The 23,463-nt window shown below is 28.3% G+C and overlaps 1 protein-coding gene across 4 annotated transcripts in view; it reads left to right on the forward strand.

Annotated features, from left to right (window-relative positions):
- The first annotated feature begins 326 nt into the window (after window positions 1-326).
- Window positions 327-23,463, forward strand: part of LOC127281832 (serine/threonine-protein phosphatase 4 regulatory subunit 1-like) — a 220,621-nt gene continuing 197,484 nt past the window's right edge. For 2 of the 4 annotated variants that reach the window (XM_051305771.1, XM_051305772.1), the window contains exon 1: window positions 327-477. Coding sequence is in view for 2 of the 4 variants with exons in the window: in XM_051305767.1 (XP_051161724.1) it covers window positions 1,203-1,230 (28 nt within the window). In the remaining 2 variants the exon portion in view is untranslated. Of the gene's footprint in view, window positions 478-709; window positions 1,231-23,463 lie in introns of those variants that run through there. The other 2 variants (XM_051305767.1, XM_051305769.1) reach the window with 1 other exon arrangement.

The raw sequence follows: 23,463 nt of genomic DNA on the forward strand, positions 1-23,463 counted from the left end.
TAATTATTATTTTATCTTTAAATTTGTAATATTTGAATTTTTTTTCACTTTGTAAATTTCTTTTTTTAATATAAAGAATTATTATGTATTAATAATTTTTATAATTATTTATATATATATATATATATATTATTACTATTGGTGAATTTTTATTTACTTATTAAATTTTATTCGTATTATTTTGATAATAAACAGAATTTACAAAGAGAAAGAAAAAAAAATTACAATAATTCAAATTTAAAATATAATCGATATATCGAATCGGGCACTTCGATATCCTGCGATATCTCGTGACAAACTTGGCTTCGCCGACGCAAGAGCGCGCGTCAGTTTGTTTCAAGATGGCGGGTGAGTGAGTGCCTGTGGATGGGACGAGGTTGCCCAAAAACACGAGGGATTTTTCCGCTAACCCGTGGTGTTTGTGGGTTTCAGATATTTCCTACCTCCAGAATGAAGACCTTGAAGACTCGGAGGAAGGTAAGCTTTCAATTAATTCACTTTAATCATTGTCAATTTTGGGATGCAGGAAGTCGGTCCGCGCGGTGTACAGATCCCAAGTTTTGCGAAGCATGCCAATCGGTGTTATTTCCAACGTAATGTCTCGTCAACTCACTGTATTTTGGGGTAAATTTCGTATACTCCCAATTTTCGAGGTTAGGTGGGACCGCGTGTTTGTTGGCAAAAAAAAGAAAAAAAAAAGAAAGAAAACTCGGGTCGATAATCTCGCATCGTTGCTGGTAAATGTCAATGCCAATCGACTTTGTTTAACTAACCTCGTGTCTAAATTGTTTTTTTTATCATTTTTCCCCATTGTGTCAAGTTAATGACAATTGTGAAAATATCAAGTTTTTGCCCTCGAATTTTTTTTTTTTTTTAGATTAAAATTTTTTGCTCAAAGCATGCTTTACTGGAAATTCAATTATATTTGCGGACATTAAAAGCGCCACCTATCGGGGGTTTCCTTCTTGTTTACCTCGAGAATATATTCAGAGAGTGGGATTAAACGAAAAAAAAAAAGAAAAAATTTGCAGGGGAAGTCAACACGCATTGCGTAGATCTGTCAGACAAAATATGATTTACTCTTGAGAGTCCATATTACTTTGGATAAGATGAAATTTTATTGTCGGCTGTGCTAAAAAAACTTTATCTAGTCTGTATATACAAAGTTTCGTTTTTAATAAGTTGTGTGTGTGTTTTCAATTATGCCTGAGTTTGACTATTATCATTTCTGTAAGTTTGTTTATCTATTTATTATTATTTCATTATAGAAATTATTTGATTTCACTTTTATTAATTTACATTCAATGTCAAAATTTAATGAACAGTCACGTTAATCAAGTAGAGAATAATAAATTTTTCTTTGTCTATATATATATATAGTGCAACAAAAGAAAAGTTTTATTCGTTTTGTTAACGTTACTTATTTTCCAATGCTGCTAATTAACATTATTTTTTGGTCTTATTAGTAATTGTAGTAAAAGAAAATGTTTGTTTAAATTAATCTTGGACTTTTCTCGAAATTTGCAAACATTTGAAATGTATGAAAAATTGTTTTTCATATGACAAAATTTGAATTTTAAACAAAGAAATTTTATTATTACTAATTAAAATAAAATGAAAGGGAATAATATTAAGACCCTTGACATAATGTTGAGAAACTTGGTGAAATATAATATTATTGACTTTCATCAAGACAAGAATGTCAACAATGTCTGTTTTGAGGTTAAGTCAACTAAAACGTTTTACAAAGTTTGAAATTGAAAACGAAGAAATTTCCTGTAATTTCAAAATTGACAAAAAAGTATATTTTAAGATTCAATTTTTATTATTGTGTTTATATTTTATAATATTTTATATATTTGAATATTTTTTATATTTAAATATTTTATATATTTTTTGTATTTGAATATTTTATATATTTAAATATTTTGTATATTTAAATATTTATTCTTATTTTATTTTGCAAATTTTATTCGAAAATTATTAATATTCTTTTCTAAATAATAAAAATTTATTTAATTTGAAATTAATTTTATTTTCAAATTAAGTAAATATTGAATTATTTGTGTTTAATTATGCAAATATAAATATTTTACTAATTTTTTATGATTTATAATTATTTTTTTTTTTTTAAGAATAATTAAAATTATTTAATATTTTTTGCAAAAATTTATTTTATTTTAAATAATTAAAAGTTATTAATTTTTACATAAATTATTATTCTTTGCGACTAGATATTTTAGGCGCAAAAAAATTGAGATTATTAATTAATAGTAAATAATAATTAAAATGATTAATCATTTTTTGAAAGTAATTTAATTTTGAATAACAAATTGTTTGAAGGAAAAATTTAACTTCTACATTGTAGAAATTTATTTATATTTATTTTTTTTAAGTTTTTATATTTAAAAAATTTCTTGTTATCAACTAAATATTTTAGTCAAATTATTATTTGTCAATAATGTTTAAGAATTTTCATTTTTTTAAAAATAATTTTATTCGTAAAATTATTTAAAATATTTTTGATTTCTAAATAATTTTCAACAACAATAAATTATGTTTATATTAATATTTATATTATTTCGTCTCGATGGAATTTTGATAATTCTTTAAAAAAAAAAAAAAAAAGTTAACTTTTTTATAAATAATTTTTACTTTGCATTTTTTTCCCCTGGAAATTTATCGTTAAATTTCTAATTAACATATATCTAGTACTAGTTTAAATCTTAAAATTCATCGTGTCATTGAACTTGTAATCGAATATTTTTCAACATTGATTTAACTTTGATCAAGATTGTCATTGCAGCTGAATCATCGTTTTATTAACAAGTTCATATATATATATATATATATTTACCCAAAAGGGCGAGAGCCAAATTCCACATTAAATTCGTAGAATCAATTTTCGTAGAATTTCCTTTCTCTTTATATAGTTTTAATTAGTTATTTGAAATTTTTGAAAAAGAAATTATTCTTCTTTGACAAATTATTCGCTATTTAGTTATCCTGTGAGTAAAAAAAAATTATATATATATATATACATATAATAATTGTGTTATTTTAAGTATATATATTTCAGAAATGGGAATGACGCAGAAATTCCGAGTCCATTTTGTGGCGACATCTGTCAAGGCCAGAGGGAATTAAACGGTCGGGGTCTTTCGCCTATCGGGGTTACTGATCTTGCTCGTCGTTGCCTATTCTCCACTTGCTGGTGCCATCTGTCGTGGCTTTCCCTTCTGGTTCTTTATATATATATATATATATATATATATATATATATATATATATAGTTGAAAACATATATATATACGTAGAAGTAGCAGCAGCTCAGCTCTCTTTTTGGGCTCGCTCGGGGTGCATAAACCCAACCAAGACACTGTGCCTTCGATTCGCATCAACGCTTCCAAGGAAATCACCCCTTCAACAATTTACACGATACTTTATATACTCGGTTGCCTTTGCTTTAACACAGTTCTTCTCTATCTCTCTCTCTCTCTCTTGAGACAATTTACCTCTTTCTCTAACTCGACTAGAAATAATATGTTGTTCACTTTTTCAAATTCTTGATTGAAATGCGTTTATATAGTTTTTTTTTTTGAAAAAATAATTTTTCACAATTACATTATTGGAAGGATGTAGAAAATAAAAATCGGAAATGTGCTTTTAGTAAAAAATTTTACTCCAATTTTTCGAAATTTTGATTTCTTCTTCAGGCGAGTCAAAATTCAGGGTGTCTACTAGTCCTTGGAAGTACTGGAAGTCCTGGAATTTGAAAAAAATGTTCTGGAATGTCCTTGAAAGTTCTGGAATTTTAATTTTTGTCCTTGAATTTTTTATATTTTGCTTTTAAATTTTCAAAAATTTATAATTTTGTCAATCAAGTTGAAAAAAAAATTCATTAAATAAAGTAAAATGAAAATTTACTTAAGTAATTAATTAATTTCTGAAAACAATAGTTAAACTAAAAATTTTTTTATCCCTTAAGGTCATTCAATTTAATGTCCTGGAAAAATAAGAAATTTGTCCTGGAAAGTCCTGGAATTTTAATTCAAATTTTTATTAGACACCCTGCAAAATGAAAATTAGATGGCAAATTATATGGAAAATTGTCAGAATTACAGGATTAATAAAGTAAAAATAATAATTAAAAGAAAAATTCCCAAAAATTTTGGAGAAACAGTTGAATCATTACAAGGAGAAAAAAAAAATCTTCACCTGGAACAATGATAAGTTTCACTGAATCAACGATATATTTCACTAAAATAGGGAAATTTTTCGCTATAAATATAACGTTGTTTTAGATAAAGATTTTTTTTTTTTTTTCCTTATAATGATTGAATTAATCTAATTTTTTGTCGGTTAATGATAAATAAATAAATTCATAACCACTGAAAAATTAAATAAATATAGTAAATTAATTAATAAAAAGGAAAAATAAATTAATAAAATATTATACAAAAAAATAAATAAATTGATAAAATATACTATATAATTATATGTGCCAATCGCAACTTTAATTTAATTTTATATTATATTTTATCTATTTATTTAATAATTTTCTTTTATTTTTTTGTTATTTTTTATTATTGATTATATATTAATTTATTTATTTTTGCTTTCTAAATTCAAATTAGTAAAAAAATGTTTAACTAATATGAATTAGTGTCTCACTTTTTGCTTTGGAATTAGTTAAAATTTTACTAATTCGATAGTAAAAATAAATTTTGTCTATTATCAATTAGTTAAATTTTAAAAATTTGATACTCTCTAAATCTGAATTAGTGAAAATTTTTACTAATTTGAATTAGTGACTCACTTTTTCCTATTGAATTAGTTAAATTTCACTAATTATTAGTCAAAGTTACTAATAATTAGTAAAATTTTACTAATTCAATAGCAAAAAGTGAGTCACTAATTCAAATTAGTTAAAAATTTTTCTAATTCAAATTTAGAGAGTAGTAAATAAATTTTTTCTACTATTAGTTAAATTTTACTAATTCGGTAGTAAAATTTTTTTTTTTTTGTACTATTAATTAAATTTTATTAATTCAAAAGCAAAAAAATTGAGTCATTTATAATTAAAATTTTTACTAATTGAGATTTAGAGAGTGTGAAATGAAAAAAAAATTATTTGATTCAAATAATCAATTACTTGACTAAAATAAATATTTACTTGAACCAAAAAAATTTTTGAAATCAAAATAATTAAATTAAATGCACTATATATGAACCAATAAATTTTGTATTCGAAGGAAATACGATTTAATTTACTCAAATAATAATTATTTGATACAAATAAATATTTATTTGATAATAATCAAGTAACCGATTATTTAAATAAAAAAAAAAAAAAAAATTTTCAGTGTGATTATGAATTTATTTATTTTTAATCGTTAAAAAATTCGATTAATTTAATCATTATGATTCCAACTCCAAATTTTATGTTTTTCCAACGTTTAGGGTTATTTTTATTATTATTATTATTATTATTATTGTTTTTCATTTATTGTCTATGTACTTCTGATAAATTTTGTATGATTTGACACCTAATTTTAATTTTGACTTCCTACGAAATCAAGATTTCAAAATGTTGTAGTAAAAATTTTTTTTTTTTTAAATTTAAGAAAAACATGTCTTTGATCCTGTAATAAAGAAATACTTTTCTTTGATTCCAAAGAAACATTTTTTTTGAGTTTAAATTTATCAAATGATTTTTGTTTTTATCTCGAATTTTCCAAATTGTAAAAAAAATAAAAAAAAAATTTTCTCATCAAATTCTATGGGAGTATTGATGCATAAATTTTTGTTTAGGATTTTCGATTTTGAAAATGATAAATTATAACGGCTAGTATATGTGTATATATATATATATATATATTGGATTCTGTTTCTTATTAAGTGAAATTCCTCTTTAACTTGACAGCTGTTCGCTGCTAGTCCTAGATGGACTTATCTAACATTCCAGAGGTCTTTATCAATTCCACTTGTATTTATATATATATCAGATATTTCAATTCTGCATCTTGACGATATTAAAATAAATATAAATTCTGAATTCATTAAAAAATATTTTCACTTTCTCATTTCTACAGTTTAGGAGCGTTTTTTCTTTTTTTTTTTTTTTTTTTTTTGTGAAAATAACGGAAAGTGGGTTATCTGGTACAATGTAAGTGCAACCCCATCAGGGACCCAGAATCCCAGCAACCAGAATAAAGCCCTTTTCTACCCCTCTTGTTTCCTCTTTATATATGTCCGTTCCACCACAGCGTTATTCGGAGACTCGACCGGGACCACCACAACAATTTTTTTTTTTATTTTTTTGCTCTTCACATATACGTCGTGTAACACGGACTCTGTGAGATCGAGAGAGAGAAAGAGAGAGAAAAAAAGCAATTGAGAGAAAGAGAGAGAGAGAGAGAAAGAATGGAGCGACTAGGTAGGTACGAAGAAACTTTAATTTCTTGGCATTGTGAGGAGTTCCTTGCCCTTTCAGCCTTTTCAGTTCGGTGGTCTGTTTTTGATCGGAGGCCACGTCGTCTAGACACACCACCGGGGGTTGGCTGCTGCCTTTTATAATCGCAACGAAATGCACCCCTCGAAGCTCAACGCAAAAATACCGGTTATTTTTTTTCATCCCTCTCTCTCTCTCTCTCTCTCTCTCTCTCTCTCTCTCTCTCTCTCTCTCTCTCTCTCTCTCTCTCTCTCTCTCTCTCTCTCTCTCTCTCTCTCTCTCTCTCTCTCTCTCTCTCTCTCTCTCTCTCTCTCTCTCTCTCTCTCTCTTCTCGGTTATTCATCTGGTTCTCTATCCCCCTTTTTATTTTTCTCGCTACCCCCTCCCCCCTCTCCTCTTGCATACACACACCCGATACAAAGATCTTTCGCGTTACATTAAAATGATTTATTCTTCTCATTAAATTCACATTCGAGAATATACACGTTGCATCAAATATAATATGTAAAATGTTGTGTACAGTTATAAATGTCGAGCAGTGCTTTTCTGTTTTTTTTTTTTTTTTTATTATTATTTTCATGATGACGTTACAAAAGTGAATTTTTAAATTGTTTTTTGGGAGGATTTTTTTTTTTTTTGGGGGGGAAAATTAAAAATTTAACGGAAGTATTTGTGTACCGAGAGGTGGCGCCTCCTATCGAGCGGTTCTCATGAACGCGAGGCTAGATTATTACATGGCATTCCTCGAATGCCATTGAATCCCCCTTCGTCCCTCTAATACCCCCTTCGACCCATCGGCAGACCTCCGGGCGGACACTCTTCTCTCTTGACTCCTAGACGGTGCTCATTCAGACTCTCTTTTTCTCTCTTAATACCCCCCCTCCCCCCTCTCGCCCCTTCTTTTGCCTCTCATTCCATCTCTTGTTAGAGACCTCCTAAGAGGCGAAGGATTTGCTCCAGGGTCCAAAGTAGGCCTACGATATGAATGATAAACGTTTTTACCCCCTCCATGATACTCATGACCTCACCCCAAATCATCATCATCATCATCATCATTATCTTTACCATTTATTTCTTTTTTTTCTTCTCTATTGTCAAATTATTTTCATTTTTACTTGTACGATATTCAAAAATTAATTTCGAAATGGGGAAAACTATTTTTGTACTATTTAGCCGTTTCTTAATAAAATAATAGCAGAAATTAATATGCTTCATATTCAATTAAATACATTATTTTAGTGTATAATTTTCCGTATTTTTAGGGTAAAAAAAAACTAGTACTAATTCAACGAATTTTAATTTGTCGGAATTATTTTTATGATTTTTTAAGACGACGAATTTTCATTTGTTCGAAATTATAAATAACCGAACAAAAAATCGACAGAAAGATTTTGACGAAATTTTCAAAAATTAATCAATTACGATTTTCTTGATAATAATTATTATTCTAATTGGTCAATTTTTAAAAATTGCACCGAAATCTTTCGATCAATTGTTTCTTCGATGATTTATAATTTTGGACATATGAAAATTAGGCGCCGCAAAAAATTTTATTATTTAAAAATGCGATCGAATAAAAAAATTCGGACAAATTAAAATTCGGCGTTGCAAAAATTTGATCATTTAAAAATTCGGGCAAATAAAATTACGGTGTCGCAAAAATATTATTATTTAAAAATTCGGGTAAATATAAATTCGTACAAATAAAAATTCGGTTTGTTAAAAATTTGCTATCGCAAACATTTGATTATTTAAAAATTCGGACAAATTAAAATTCGGCGTTGCAAAAATTTGATCATTTAAAAATTCGGGCAAATGAAAATACGGTGTAGCAAAAATATTATTATTTAAAAATTCGGACAATTATAAATTCGGCTTGTTAAAAATTTGGTATCGCAAAAATTTGATCATTTAAAAATTCGAACAAATATAAATTCGGCTTGTTAAAAATTTGGTATCGCAAAAATTTGATCATTTAAAAATTCGGATAAATATAAATTCGGACAAATAAAAATTCGGTTTGTTAAAAATTTTCTATCGCAAACATTTGATTATTTAAAAATTCGGACAAATTAAAATTCGGCGTTGCAAAAATTTGATCATTCAAAAATTCGGGCAAATGAAAATTCGGTGTAACAAAAATATTATTATTTAAAAATTCGGACAATTATAAATTCGACTTGTTAAAAATTTGGTATCGCAAAAATTTGATCATTTAAAAATTCGGGCAAATGAAAATTCGGTGTAGCAAAAATATTATTATTTAAAAATTCGGGCGAATAAAAAATTCGGCTTGTTAAAAATTTGATAGCGCAAAAATTTGATAATTTAAAAATTCGGAAAAATAAAAATTCGACGTCGCAAAAATTTTATTATTTAAAAATTCGGGCAAATATAAATTCGGACAAATGAAATTTCCGCGACGCAAAAATTTGGACAAATTAAAATGCGATGAATTAAAATTTTTGTCATTTAAAAATTATATATATATATATATATATATATATATATATATATATTAACTTTTTGAAATGAAAAGTTTTTCAGTGTAGGTGAATTAGTAAAGCCTTAAGATGGCCTCATTTCAAGTGTGTGACACGAATTCACGTCAGATGGAATTTCAACTGACTAAGAAAGAGAGAGAGAGAGAAAAAAAAGAGAAAGATGAAGAATCAGCCATCTTATTTGACCCGAAATTCGTACTTCGACCCATGAGTCTCGTATATATATACCATCAGGCAATCTTTCTAGAAGTCCTAAATTTTTTATTTTTAGTCCTGTTTTGTTATTGAGCCGATATTTCATTAATATTGTTGATGGATGGATTTATTTAGAGAAAGTTAATAGTCTGAGAATTTCTATTCTTTCTTTTTTTTTTTTATTTGTTTGTTAATCAAAAGAATTTGTTTTTTTATCAATGGTTTTTTGTTTTGCAATTTGAAAATATTTAAAAGAACGTTTTTTTTTTTAACTTGACTGTTATCAAATAAATATTTATTTATACCAAATAAATATTTAGTTACATCAAATAATTTATTATAATTGAATCAATTAAATAGTATTTATTTCAAATAGAGAAATTATTGGTTTAAATAAAATTTATTTGACTCAAAATAAAGTGTATTTGAAAAAAGTAAACGTTTATTTGATAATAGTATCAATTATTTTTATTATTATATTATATAGTTTTTACTTGAATGAAAAATTTTTTCACTGTAGTCAAAAAAAAATAAAATAAAATAAAGGAAGTTTGACATTGTTTCAATTTAAAGGCGGCATTTGCCTTTGTCTATATTAGAGAAATGTTTGGTGATAAACAATAAAATTAAAATTGTAAGAGAACAAAGATCAATTGTTTGAAGGGTTCTTCAAAAAAAAAAATTTTATGTCGTTTGATTCGTCGTTTATACATATATATATATATATATGAAACGGTGATTGTAGTGTGACAGTGATGACAGTATAAAGTGGTGATGGTATTAGTAGTAGAAGTTGTAATAGCGGTAGATACTACTATTCTTCGTAGCTGGGAATGAATTCATTCATGAAGGCGAGACCGTGACTAACGAGTAAAGAGAAACAAGCTTGAGATCACCTTTTTCTCCCTTTTTTCCATTTTTATTTTCTTTCTTTATATACCTCAAATCAATTCTTCAAAAAAATTTGAAAAATCAAAAAAATTTAATTATTAATTTATCAATATACTTTTTTTAAATTTTTAATTAAAATTAAAAATAATAGTTTTTATGTAGTTTGATAATTGAGAATATATATATATATATATATATGTAGTATAAGAAAAGTCACTTCCGCTTGCAATTGTAAAGCAGGAAATTATTTATAAAATTGATCAAAGACTTCCGAAAGTCTCTTGAAAAACATTCTTCGTTGAGATTTCATTGGGCTTGAATTGCGTCCATTGTATCGTTCTCATTAGAGCGGAAATGGAAACGCTTTGCCCTCGACCTTCGCTACCCTTCGTGCAATACAGGAGAGACCTCTTTTGATACTATCCAACTCCAAGCGTCGATAAAAACAATATAGACATGATAACGAAAAAAGAAAAAAGAAAAAAGAAAAAAAAAAAAAAAAAAAAAAAAGATATCGAGGAAAATGAAGTCAATTTTCTACCCTGATACCTCTACAAGGGCACTGGGACACTTTTTTTTATCTACGCTAAAATTAATCCCACAAAAAAGCTCATTTGAAAATATTTCAATTGCCCCAGAAAAAAAAACTAATTTTCTTACATGGAAAAAAATTTTCACCTAGAACAAAAAGTAAATTTCACTAAAACAGCGAAAATTTTCTCTATTCTAGAGAAATATATCGCTGCTCTAAAGAAACTTATCGCTGTTCTAGGTGAAGATTTTTTTGCGTTTATTTTTTAAATATTTTATTTCTATACATATCTATTTTTGTTCACGGGAAAAAAATATTTACTTCCTAAAACAATAAAAAGTTTAACTGGAACAGCGATATTATCTTTATTCTATAAAATAGTGAAAATTTTCATTATTCTAGAGAAATCATATCGCTGTTGCAAATAATTTTTTTTTTTTCGTGTTTAAGAAAATTAAAAATCAAAAAAAAAAAAAAAATAATTTAATCAAAAAGGTAAATTTAAAAACAAAAATTCAATTGTAAATTTAAAAAATTAAGAATTGCGTTTGTTTGGTAAAAACAACTGTTCATGACGAGAACACATTCCAAAGGACAAAGTGCAATCTGCGTGCGATAATGATAACCAACAATTCCGAGGGGTGATTGGACACGTGTTTGATGTAAAGGAATATTATAATAATTGTTATGGAAAGAACGGGGGAGGTGGGTGGGGAAATTGTATAAGACAATGAATGAAGACTCAAAATACATTTATTAATTATTAATAAACACAGAAGTTTTATATATAACAAAAAAAAAAAATAAAATAAAATTTTATATACTCGTAATTAACACTATAATGTTTTGTGGTTATAATCAATTTTTGAATTTGAAAGAATGGGCGTAAGCGTATCATTATCTATACTGTCGTTCTTCCATGGCCATATTATGTGATAATAACATTTTTTTTTTTTTCACAACTGCGAATGAATGTCATAATGTTTCTAGGACTGATTTTACACTCTTCTCATTCATTTTCTTCTTTGATTCTTCTTTTTTTTGTTTTGTAGTATTTGTGTCTGATAGTGAGAGATTCACAATAATGAGTGACTCCAAAAAAAAAAAAATTATCGGAGTCACTCTTGTGAAATTTTATGTACGAAATTAATTTCTTTAAAATTTTTAATAATAATAATAATAATAATAATAATAATTTATAATAATAAATCACTATAAAACGAGAGTTATTAATTTAATACCAAATTTAGGTACTAAATTGCCTTTTGGTTCTATTTTAATACCTAAAATCGGTACTATTTTAGTACCTTTTTTTACAGTGATAATAATAATATAAATAATAATAATACTAATTGAGAAAATTTTCCTCTTTTACATTTTTTAAAATGCCACTTTATAAATATTTGACGCATCGCAAAGAAAGGGACCTCATAAGGAAACGAATTTTAGGTTATGTTTACGTTACGCAGAAAATTATAAGGTATTAAAATAAGCTGCAACGCTTATTATTTTAATCCAATTTTGCTTATTTTAATACCAAAACACAGAAAATTAAAAGGCATTAAAATAAGCTGCAACGCTTATTATTTTAATACCTTTTAATTTTCTGTGTAATTTGACCATTAATAGTTATTTTTGACTTATGTAAAATTAAAAACAATTTTTATTGAATATTTTTGTTATAATGAAGACTTAAATATGAATAATTTTTATTGAAAGTAGTGTATATTTTCGCTTAAAAATTTCGAAACATAACCTCTAATTTTTTGCTTCTAAGGTCCCTTAGAGACATAATAAAGATTTGCTCGAATACAAAAAAAAAAAAAAAGTTTCAAAAAATCGTTTTTTCTAACAAGAAAAATTATTTCATTTAAAAATTATTTATAAATTAAAATTAAAATTAATTTTTTTCTTCAAAATATTCTTTCAGGGGAAAAAAACTTTACTTGAAATATCGATATGTTTCACTAAAATAGCGAAATTTTTCGTTATTCTAGAGAAACATATCGCTGTTACAGATAAACATTTTGTTTTTCCTATTATATTTGTTTTTGTTATAATAATATTTTAATGTGGTTTTGAAAATGTTTGAAAAAAAGAGAAAAAAAAGAGAAAAAATAAAAATATTTGTCATACTGTATCTCGTTACTAGCACATAGCAGAGTAATTAGATCATTTTAAATAAATATTTCTTGAGCTTTGCTCTTATTTACATTCACTTTTTGCCCCTCTTGAGTATTACATCTATATATATATATATATATATAATTACTTATGTACTTGTCATATACATCCTTTCAAAAACACAATTTTAAAGAAAATATCAACAAAAATTCCTAAATTTTTTTTTAAATTTTTGTTTTTCTTATCCCTCCCCCCCCCTCTTTTCTTTCTGTATAGTAAGGACCGTCGCGTCGCCATGAAAGTACACGTTATCATGCCACTTCCACGAGCGCGTGATAATTGCTGCATAACGTTGCCTCGACCGGTTATGTTCCTGTTTTCTCTATCTCCCTTTCGCATTCTTTTCTCACGTCTCTTAATACACATTTTTTTTTTTTTTTTATTTTTATTTTTATTTTCCATTCGGACTGAACCACATCAGGATCGCATATGCTTGTAAACCGCAATGACGATTTCCAGTCGATGTCCTATAAGTCTTTGTCTTCCGTATTTTTTATCTCTTTCTCTTGTGTGTGTGTGTTTTTTTTTTGCCCTCCCACTTGATTGTATCCTTAATAGTTACTTTTTTTTTTTACCGATTCATTTTTGTCGGGAGCTGGTTTTTGAACTAACATGTATAATATTTAAATCAGTGACGATTAGAGGAGACTAATGTAGTTCTCGCCTTGTAAATGATGGGAAACTAGCTGTAAATGGGCGAGTTTGAAATTCTCTTTTCTGTTTATTCTTTCTTGAGATATGTTGTTGATCTTTTTCTACATTCCAGGGATTCTTGTTTTTTGCAATTGTATTTTTTTCCTCCTTGTTTCTATTTTTTTTGTTGCAATTTGTTGTATAGCAAATTAGAGAATTTAGGAAATTAATAATAATTGCATTTTCATTTTTGGAATTTTTTTTTTTTTTTTTGGTTAAAATTGTTGCTCTATAAATCTAAATTAGTAAAAATGTTTACTAATTTAAATTAGTAAACATTTTTACTAATTCAGATTTAGAGAGTGTATGATTTATGAAAGATTACAAGACAGTATGGTATAAATTCATTTTCGAGGTTTGGTAAAATGTACACGGAGAAAAAATTAATTTTTCTTACTAAATTTGGAACTAATTTTGTTTGGTCGCTACAACAAATCTGTACTAAAAATATATTTGTCACTACCACAAATTTTTAGTAATTACAACAACCAATTAAATTTTGTTGAAACTAAAAACTTGTAGTAATAATATATTTTTAGTGGCAACAATACAGATTAGTTGCAGCAACTAAACAAAATTAGTTCCAAATTCATTAAATATAGAATTAATTTTTCTTCATTAAAAATTCATGATTTTTCTTTTTTAATCCTTTGACATTTTAATTCCCAAGTTAATTTGGAAATATTGAAAAGAAAAAAAAAAAAATAAGAAATAAATTTTTTTTGATGAAGGAAATGATCTCAGTGACATCCTCATCGACGAACATTGATCTAACTAACTAGATAGTCGTTAGTAATAGCAATCAAACTTCTCTCGCTGAATATACGTGTGTACAAGCAGGGAGCAAGTTCTCAGAACCTTCGACTCGACTGGCGCGAGTCGCCAAGCATGTAAACTGTAAACGAACTATTCAACGACCCGGCGCGAGTGTGTAAGAGAGTAAAACGTAAGGAGGGAGAGAGAGAGAGAAAGAGAGAGATGAAGAGATGTGGAAGAAGTAGACGAAGAAGGCGAGTCAGAAGAGAGGCTGGAAGAGAAAAAAGAAGATGAGAAATAAGTAGAAGGAATTTTGCCTCGGACTCGGCCCGGTTCCCGCGTGCAATTGCTGCGCGACAATGTGACGTGGTCGTTGCCCCCGCCTCCCCTCCACACCCCACTCCAGCCCCCTTGGGTTCTTTCCTCGTTTCTCTTTCTCTCTATTTTTCTCTCTCACTCTCTCTTTCGCTCATTTTGCGATACTATTTCTCTCTTTCTCTCTTACTCTCTCATTTTGCGCCTCTCTTTTTTCTCACTCTCTTAACATTTTCTCTCCTTCTATCATTCTGTTGCTCTCTGTCTCGCCTACTTCGTTATCGGGCCAACAAGTTAATCTTTATAAATAGCCCGAGCCCACGGTTATATTTAATCCTGACCCTCGCTTTTAACGTTGATACCTCCTTGGCTCCCTCTTTTGGCCTCACTTCTTCACTCGGCAGTTCTTATACTCTTTTTCCTAACCCTCTTCTTGCTCATCCCAGAGATCGACCCATCTCGCATTTTCTGTCTTTCCGTACTGACTGCAAGAATCACTCACTACTGCTACTTACGTCAATGCGAATGATTCAATATTTTTTTGTCTTTGAATTTTTGCTCTCAAAAAATTGCACTGTAGATACGTGGTTTTGTAGTTACGTCCTTTCGGGTAAGAATTTCGATTAAAATCGATGAAGATACGGTAATTAGGGATTAATTATCTTGTAGATACGGCGAAAGTTTAGTTGTTGTCATTTTGCTCCGGATTTCTTTAAAATCGGTGTAGACACGGTAAAATTAGAGTTCAATCACATTGTAGATACGGCTTAAGTTATCTATAGTAGTTGTTATTTTGTTGAAATCTAATTTTACCGTATCTACATTGATTTTAACAAAATCCGAAAAGAAAAACTACTACAAAATAACTTATGCTGTATCTACAATAAGATTGAACTTTTATTACCGTATCTACACGTATTTCTACAAAATAACTTAGCCGTATCTACAAAATGATTTAACTCTCATTTTACCGCATCTACACCGATTGTAACAAAATCCAAACTGCAAAACTGCTACTAAGTAACTAAAGCCGTATCAACACGGATTTCATCAAAATAACTTTAGCCTTATCTACAAGATGATTGAACTCTAATTCTACCGCGTCAACACTGATTTTAACAAAATAACTTACACCGTATGTACAAGATGATTAATCATCTTGTAGATACGGTTTTAGTTTTGTAGTTATCTTTTTGTGTCTGGATTTTGTTAAAGTCGGTGTAGATACAGTAGAAGTAGAGTTCAATCACCTTGTTGATACGGTAATTAGAGATTAATTATCTTGTAGATACGGCTTAAAGTTATTTTGTAGTTGTCTTTTTGTGTCCGGATTTTGTTGTAATCGGTGCGTAGATACGGTCAAATTAGAGTTCAATCACCTTGTAGATACGGCTTATATTATTTTGTAGTAATTTTTCTAAAATCCGTGTAGATACGGTTATTAGAGTTCAATTATTTTGTAGATACGGCTTAAGTTATTATATATAGTTGTCATTATGTGTCCGGATTTTGTTAAAATAGGTGTAGATGCGGTAAAATTATATAGTTTAATCATATTTTAGATAAAGCTTAAGTTATGTTGTTTGTTGTTATTTTGTTAAAAATCTATTTTTACCGTAACTACATCGATTTTAACAAAATCCGGACAGAAAAACTACTATAAAATAACTTATGCTGTATCTACAATAAGATTGAACTTTAAATACCGTATCTACACGTATTTCAGTAAAATAAGTACAAAATAACTTAACCGTATCTACAAAATGATTAAAATCTCATTTTACCGCATCTACACCGATTGTAATAAAATCCAAACAGCAAAACTGCTACTAAGTAACTAAATCCGTATGTACAAGATGATTAATTATCTTCTAGATACGGCTGAAGTTATGTAGTGGTTTTTTGGCGACCGGACATTGTTAAAATCGGTGTAGATACGGTGAAATTAGTGTTCAATTACCTTGTAGACATGGCTTAAGTTATTTTCTTAAAATCTGTGTAAATACGGTATAATTTCAATCATTTTGCAGATACGGCTTATGTTATTTTGTAGTTTTTTTTGTGTTAGGATTTTACTAAATTCGGTGTACATACGGTTATTAGAGTTAAATTATCTTGTTATTTCTTGTAATTGTCTTTTTGTGTCCAAATATTGTTAAAATCGGTGTAGATACGGTAAAATGAGAAAAAATACTGTAAAATTATCTATGACATTATGTTAATTAAAAGTTAAATTTTTTGTAGATAGAAAAAAAATTTCAGTTATCTTTATAAATTTTAGTTTTGTAGATACGCTTTTTTCAACAGATTCTATGGATAGATATCAATGTTTTTACGGTACATATAACTTAATTTTCAAGTAGATACGGCTTAATTTTTTTTTTTGTAAACACGTCAAAAAAAAAATTTGTATGTGGCAATAAATTAATTGTTTTCTCTCTCTCTCTTTTTTTTTTTTTTTTTTGTTGATTCTCGGTAAAAATTGATTGTAGAGAAGTTGTATATATATTTGTTTGATAGGGTTGGAAATTCTCTCGCGTGTTATAGTCTGGTGCAGGCCAAGCGGAGATCAGTCCAAGTTAATCTTAGGGCCCGGACGACAATAAAAGCGGTCTGCCCTTACATTCCTGGGCAGTGGGTCGCTTGCTATTTTAAAACCAGGCGCTTAATAATCTTACCACCGTCTCTTAATTAGGCGAAACAACTTCTATATAGTTTTCCTTCGTTACTAACATTTACTTAAGTTTCTTGTTTTGCTTTTTTTTTTACTCCTCCTTATTCGAAAAGTTATAAATATATATATTCAACCCTTTGAGAAAAAAATCAAACTCAATTATTTTCTTTTTGTATATTCGATAAACATTTTTATTCATTAAAATTAAATTAAAAATTTTTTTCGTATTAAAAATTTTCTTTTGATTTTAAACATAATATCTTTCTTTTATGTCATCTTGTTAGAACAGATCGATAGGAAAAAAGAGTAACTGGGGAAAAAAATGTCTTCCTTCGGCAATCACGACTTTCATCGTAATGGTACACTCATTCTTTTTCTTTCACTTTTTTTTTGGGTGCATTTTTCTCATTCATTTTTTCGTTTTTTGCTGCATCGCAAAAAGGGTTTATTCATAAAATTGTGAGAATGTATTTTGTACAAAGTAAAGAATTACCCTCACCCCCCCCTCCCCTGTTCCCACTTAGTTTATCTCACAGCACAACCCCTAACCTGTTTTATTCTCCTTAGCCACCCTTTCGTCTATTTCATTTTGTTTCATTCAAAACTCAAGTACTTATCTGTTATTCATCACACATATATTTTTATATATGTATATATGTATTCACCCACACGCCACTAACCTCCATAACATGGACCAATGATAAATTGCAGTCATATTTACGTCAATCTCAAATTTAGTGATGAGTAAAGACATTTTTTTTTATGCTGTAATAACTTTAATTGTTCTCGCAAATTTTTCTAAATTATTATTATATTTACTTTATTCAAAGAACCTTCATGCTCAGAATTTTTTTAAAAATAATACAAATTATTATTATTATTATTATTATTATTATATTGTTTTGGCTTATTTGTTTTTTATTTATTATTTGCTTATTTGTTATTAGTCACTCTATTGTTCTTTTGTTCCACTTCTGTAGAACAAGTATATATATATTTGATCTGTTTCACGAACATATATTCATTTATTTGCAAAGTTTCTACCTTTATGTGTATCTTTTTCTTTTGGCAATGTATATAGAAACTAGAATTTCTATTGCAAATTATTTTCGCTTTCAAAGAGTTATAACAAAGAGTGTAATGTATCTTTTGTTTCGAATAAAAAACGCCTTTTCTAAATAATAATGAAAGTAGGTATTTGTATATATATATATCTATAAAACAAATATTCAAAAATAATTTTATAAATTACTTTAAAATTGAATAAATTTTTTAGTTTAATTCAACAGCGAGAAGAAAATATTCTTAGATTTAGAATATATGTACCTATTATCTATTTTAGAATATTTTATATTTAAATTCAGTATGTGCTATTCTTAAAATTAGAATATCACATATTAAATTTAAGTATAAAATATTCTAAAATAGATCCTAATGTATTCTAAATTTAAGAATATTCTTTTTTTGTCTACCAAAATTTTAACAATATTACATACTGAATTTAAGTATATAAAATATTTTTAAATACGCGCCAAGAATATATTCTTAGCGAATTTTTATTCTTGTCGCGTATTTAAAAATATTTTATATACTTAAATTCAGTATGTAATATTGTTAAAATTTTAGTAGACAAAAAAATAATATTCTTAAATTTAGAATACATTAGGACCTATTTTAGAATATTTTATACTTAAATTTAATATGTAATATTCTAATTTTAAGAACAGCACATACTGAATTTAAATATAAAATATTCTAAAATAGATAATACATATATTCTAAATCTAAGAATATTTTCTTCTCGCTGTTGAATTAAACTAAAAAATTTATTCAATTTTAAAGTAATTTATAAAATTATTTTTATTATTTTCTTATATATTGAAAAAATTAGATTCTAATTTTAAGAATATCTTCTTGGCGCCTATTTAAGAATATTTCCCACTCATTTTATTCTTAAAGTTAGAATATAATATTCTTAAAATAAGAAACAATTTTTAAATTAAGAAATATTCTACAGATATCTGATAAAATATTTGTGAATTAAGTTGCGTGTAATTAGGATAAAATCATGTTGAATAATATAATCTTTCTTGCATGAGCTGTAAGCAGGGATTTTCATTCTTAAAGCAATAAGTACCATATATGCATGGTGTTTTAACACTCGTATTATATTGGCTCGCTAATCGTATGACGTATACTCACGCGCCACGCTATTTTACGTGCAGCAACGTAAGTCTAGCGTGTATATACATATATATACTCCACACGATGCAATCAATGAATGACTGCGTTGCGTGGGCACACAACTCCTGTGGCGAAAGTCTCACTCATTCTTTTAATACTGAATGCATAGACGAATTTGACCTTCTTTAACGTTTAATTTTATTGAATGAACTTTATCAAAACAAGTATAAATGAAAAATAAACCATTATTGAACCCTTACACAGCCAGTATAGAAAATATTTTCAATTGGAATTTATATTTAAATGGAAAAAAACGAATAAAGTAATTTTTACAATACTTTAAAAGTAAAATCTGAAATGTTTTCAGTTTCTGCGTATTTCTGGTAATTTTTAGTTAAGAAATAGTAAAATTTACGAAATCTGGAATAATTTCAGTTCAGAAGTAAATTTTACTATTTCTCAACTAAAAATTACGAGAAATGTGCAGAAACTATGGACAGTTTTACTTTTAAAGTATAGTAAAAATTACTTTATTCATTTTTTTCCATTTTTCTCTGAGTGTAAAAGAAAACCTTTCATTTCAATTGCAATAATTTGCATTTGGCGAGCGACTGAAGTTCACTTGGAAGTCTTGGAGCATGATTCACAGATCATCAAAGGTCCTCTTGGGCGCTTGTCGTGATTCAGCTCAAGAACATGACCAACCTTACCATATATGGAGACATTCTTTGTCACTATATACTGTTGCTTAATGACACATATGGAGGGCAATTTAGAGCCATTCCCAGATAACATTCGAGGAGAAAAAAAAATTAATTTTTTCTCTCCTCTTTGGGTTTTTATTATTTTAGAAACAAAAATTCGATTTTCTATTTAAAAATTTAAAAAATAAAAAACAGTTAAATGTCATTTAATTTTTCTACAAAGTGAAATTGAAATCAACTTGACTAAAAAGAGAGACTTTTTTTCTTTTTTGAGTTTATCAAAAATCTTTGACCTATCACATATATACATTTTGTTCTGTGTTTTGTTCAACTCGAGATAAAGATATCAAAAAAAAAAAAAAAAGAAGCGCTGAGCATTATCGGTTGGTAAAATTTACTTTACAACATTTTATCTTTCTTGGGCGTTCTGCTTCTGCAAAAAATTACACTATAAACATGATTAGAATACAGTGAATGATATAGATAACTAATATACAATTAACTGAGAAAAATTATAATGATAAAAATCAAAAATTGTGAATTATTGCTAATTTGATATTTTTTATTTGGTTTCTTTTTTTTTTTTTTGTCTATATACTATTAAAGCCGATATACATTATACGAAACTACGTCTGTTTGTCTTATCAAAAAGTGAATTAAGATTATCGAGAGTTTAATTAATTTTGTGTGTATGTATCGTCATTCCTATTTTTAATTCTATATACGCATATATACATATATTTAATGGATGTCATTCATATCCTGGAGTAGAGTTCTTTTCTAATCTTTGTATGGCTGACGAAAACATTCCGTTTCTACTTTGTGTATGTTTTATCTATATATACATTTTGCGTATTTGAAACAAAATATTTCGGAATTATCCCATAAAAATCGTTAGTATTTTAATTTTATAGAATTTTATTATCATTTTTTAAGATGAATTTTTAATTTTTTTTTAATAGAATTTTTAGGAACCGAATTTTTATTGCACGGAATTCTTAAAATGCCGAAATTTTATTTGTCCGAAAACTGCAAATGGCCGATTAATCAGCTAAAAGATTACGGCGCGATTTTTAAAAATTGATCAATTATAAAAATCAACTTTTGTGAATTTGATGATTTCTAATTGCTCAATTTTAAAAATCGCGCCGAATTCTTTCACAGAAAATTAAAAGGCATTAAAATAAGCTGCAACGCTTTTTATTTTAATCCAATTTTGCTTATTTTAATATCAAAATGAATTAAAAATAAGCAAAATTGGATTCAAATAAAAAGCGTTGCAGCTTATTTTAGTGCCATTTAATTTTCTGTGTTTAGCTGATTGTTTGTTCGGTCATTTGCAGTTTTTGAACAAATAAAAATTCGTTTAAAAAGAAATTTCAAATTCTAATTTGAAACTAAATTTTCATTAACGAATAAATTAGTAATTTTCTACTATCAATTATAGTTATTTTTTGACTAAAAATTAATAAATACAGTTAGTAATTTATATACACAGAAAATTAAAAGGGCATTAAAATAATAAGCGTTGCAGCTTATTTTAATGCCTTTTAATTTTCTGTGTAATCAACGAATCGACGCAGTTTAATTAGTAAAAAGTGACTAGGGTCAGTTGGGGTAAATAGAAACAGTAGTTATTTCAGTTAAATAAAAATTTTTAAAAATAAATACGGCCTCAAACCTTGAATCACCCCCCAACAAGGTTTGAGACCGTATTTGTTTTTAAAATTTTTTATTTAACTGAATCAACTACTCTGTTTCGATTTACCCCAACTGATCCGAATTTAGATTTAGAATTTATTATTATTACCGATATTAACGAAAGAAGAAGTTATTTAAGAATATGATACAATTTAGTAATTTCTTTTTTTTTCAAAAGAAAACTTGCGAGTACAAGCCTCGGCACTTATTTTAATTTAGATGGGTGATCCACCCTAGTGACCTTCTTGCCCCCCCCCCTTTAAATTCAATAACAACTGTCCTCCCGAATAAAGCATCTCTCTCGTCGAATCAAATCATGTCCTGAATCATATCGTATATTACTGTATGAAATCGCATCTAAATCAAATCTTAAGCAGCAAAGAAAGAGCATCCTTTTAGTGGACAGAGTATTAATCTGTCCTCCCTCTCTCTCTCTCTCTCTCTCTCTCTCTCTCTCTCTCTCTCTCAATATATTTATCTCATGACGTTCTCTCCATATCCTGTCATCTCCACTCGGTGTGGTGCATTTTGTATATATATATATATACTTTGATGGTGGTAAGCGCGCGCACCCACGTCCGTCATGCCGTGAGATACGACGTAGATTCGCTACGCAACGCAATCAATGAATGACGATACGGCGCGCGCAGTGACCGTGATGACTTTTCCTTACTGGCGGAATCTTTTCATTTCCTCGAAAAGTTTCTTTTCTGGCCTTTTTTTTTTTTTTGTCTTCTTTGCCCCTTGTCTATACGAAAAAAATTGCAAAAAATTTTTGAATATTGCCCAACCCATTTCTGTATCTCTCTCTCTCTCTCTCTGTCTCTCTCTTCCTACGTCTTATTTCTAGTATACACATTATACGCGCGATGCGTACGCTGCTTTCGAGGACCACTCGCGAGACTACTACGACGACAAACGTCCTCGACGACGTCGACGAAGCACTATCGATCGCGGGCGTCGGCGTCGCTGCCGCTCGGTGGCGCCCTCGCGAGAAAAGCCAGTCGCCCACCACCTCAGTTACTATATACACATCGTGGGGGGGGAGGAGGAGGAGGAGGGTTTTTTTTTCGCCTTCCTTTTTTTTTTCTCTCTTTTCAAGAGGGCGCTTCGAGATCATGCCGTCGGTAGCGCCGCACCGGTCGCCCGGCGTGTCCGTCCACAATATTCGCGATCGTCCAATATCCGCGGGACACTCCCCAAGTATATAATTTCTCAATAAGAAATAAAAAAAAATAATGATTTCGCCAAAGTGTGGTAAATTTGTTTCACTATTATGAATTTGTGTATGTGTGAAGTAGTTCGATTGGTATCATATATTCGACTTCATCGTCGTCGTGTATTGGAGGTAGGCGTAGTCTCGCGAGAGGAGTAGTTCCTTCTCTCTCTCTCTCTCTCTCTGACTCTATATAACCCCCAGTAGTGTTCTAACTCGAAACAAGCAGTCTTAAACATGATCGTCGCCCACAATGTCTGTGTTATAGTGTAAATGTGTTTGTGAGAAAGAGAAAAAGTCCGAAAGAGAGAAAGAAAAAGACAGAAGGAGAAAAAAAAGACCGAAAAAATAACAGAAGGAGAAAAAGACTGAAAGAAAGAGAGAGAGGAGCAAAAGCAATAGAACAAGAAATCCGCTCGACAAGCGGCTTTTCACCTCCCGAGCATGGTACCGGACACCT

This window comes from Leptopilina boulardi, unplaced genomic scaffold, assembly GCF_019393585.1.
Source record: "Leptopilina boulardi isolate dan_hultmark-lab unplaced genomic scaffold, ZJU_Lbou_2.1 LbouV2_278, whole genome shotgun sequence".
In the NCBI taxonomy this organism is placed as follows: Eukaryota; Metazoa; Arthropoda; class Insecta; order Hymenoptera; family Figitidae; genus Leptopilina; species Leptopilina boulardi.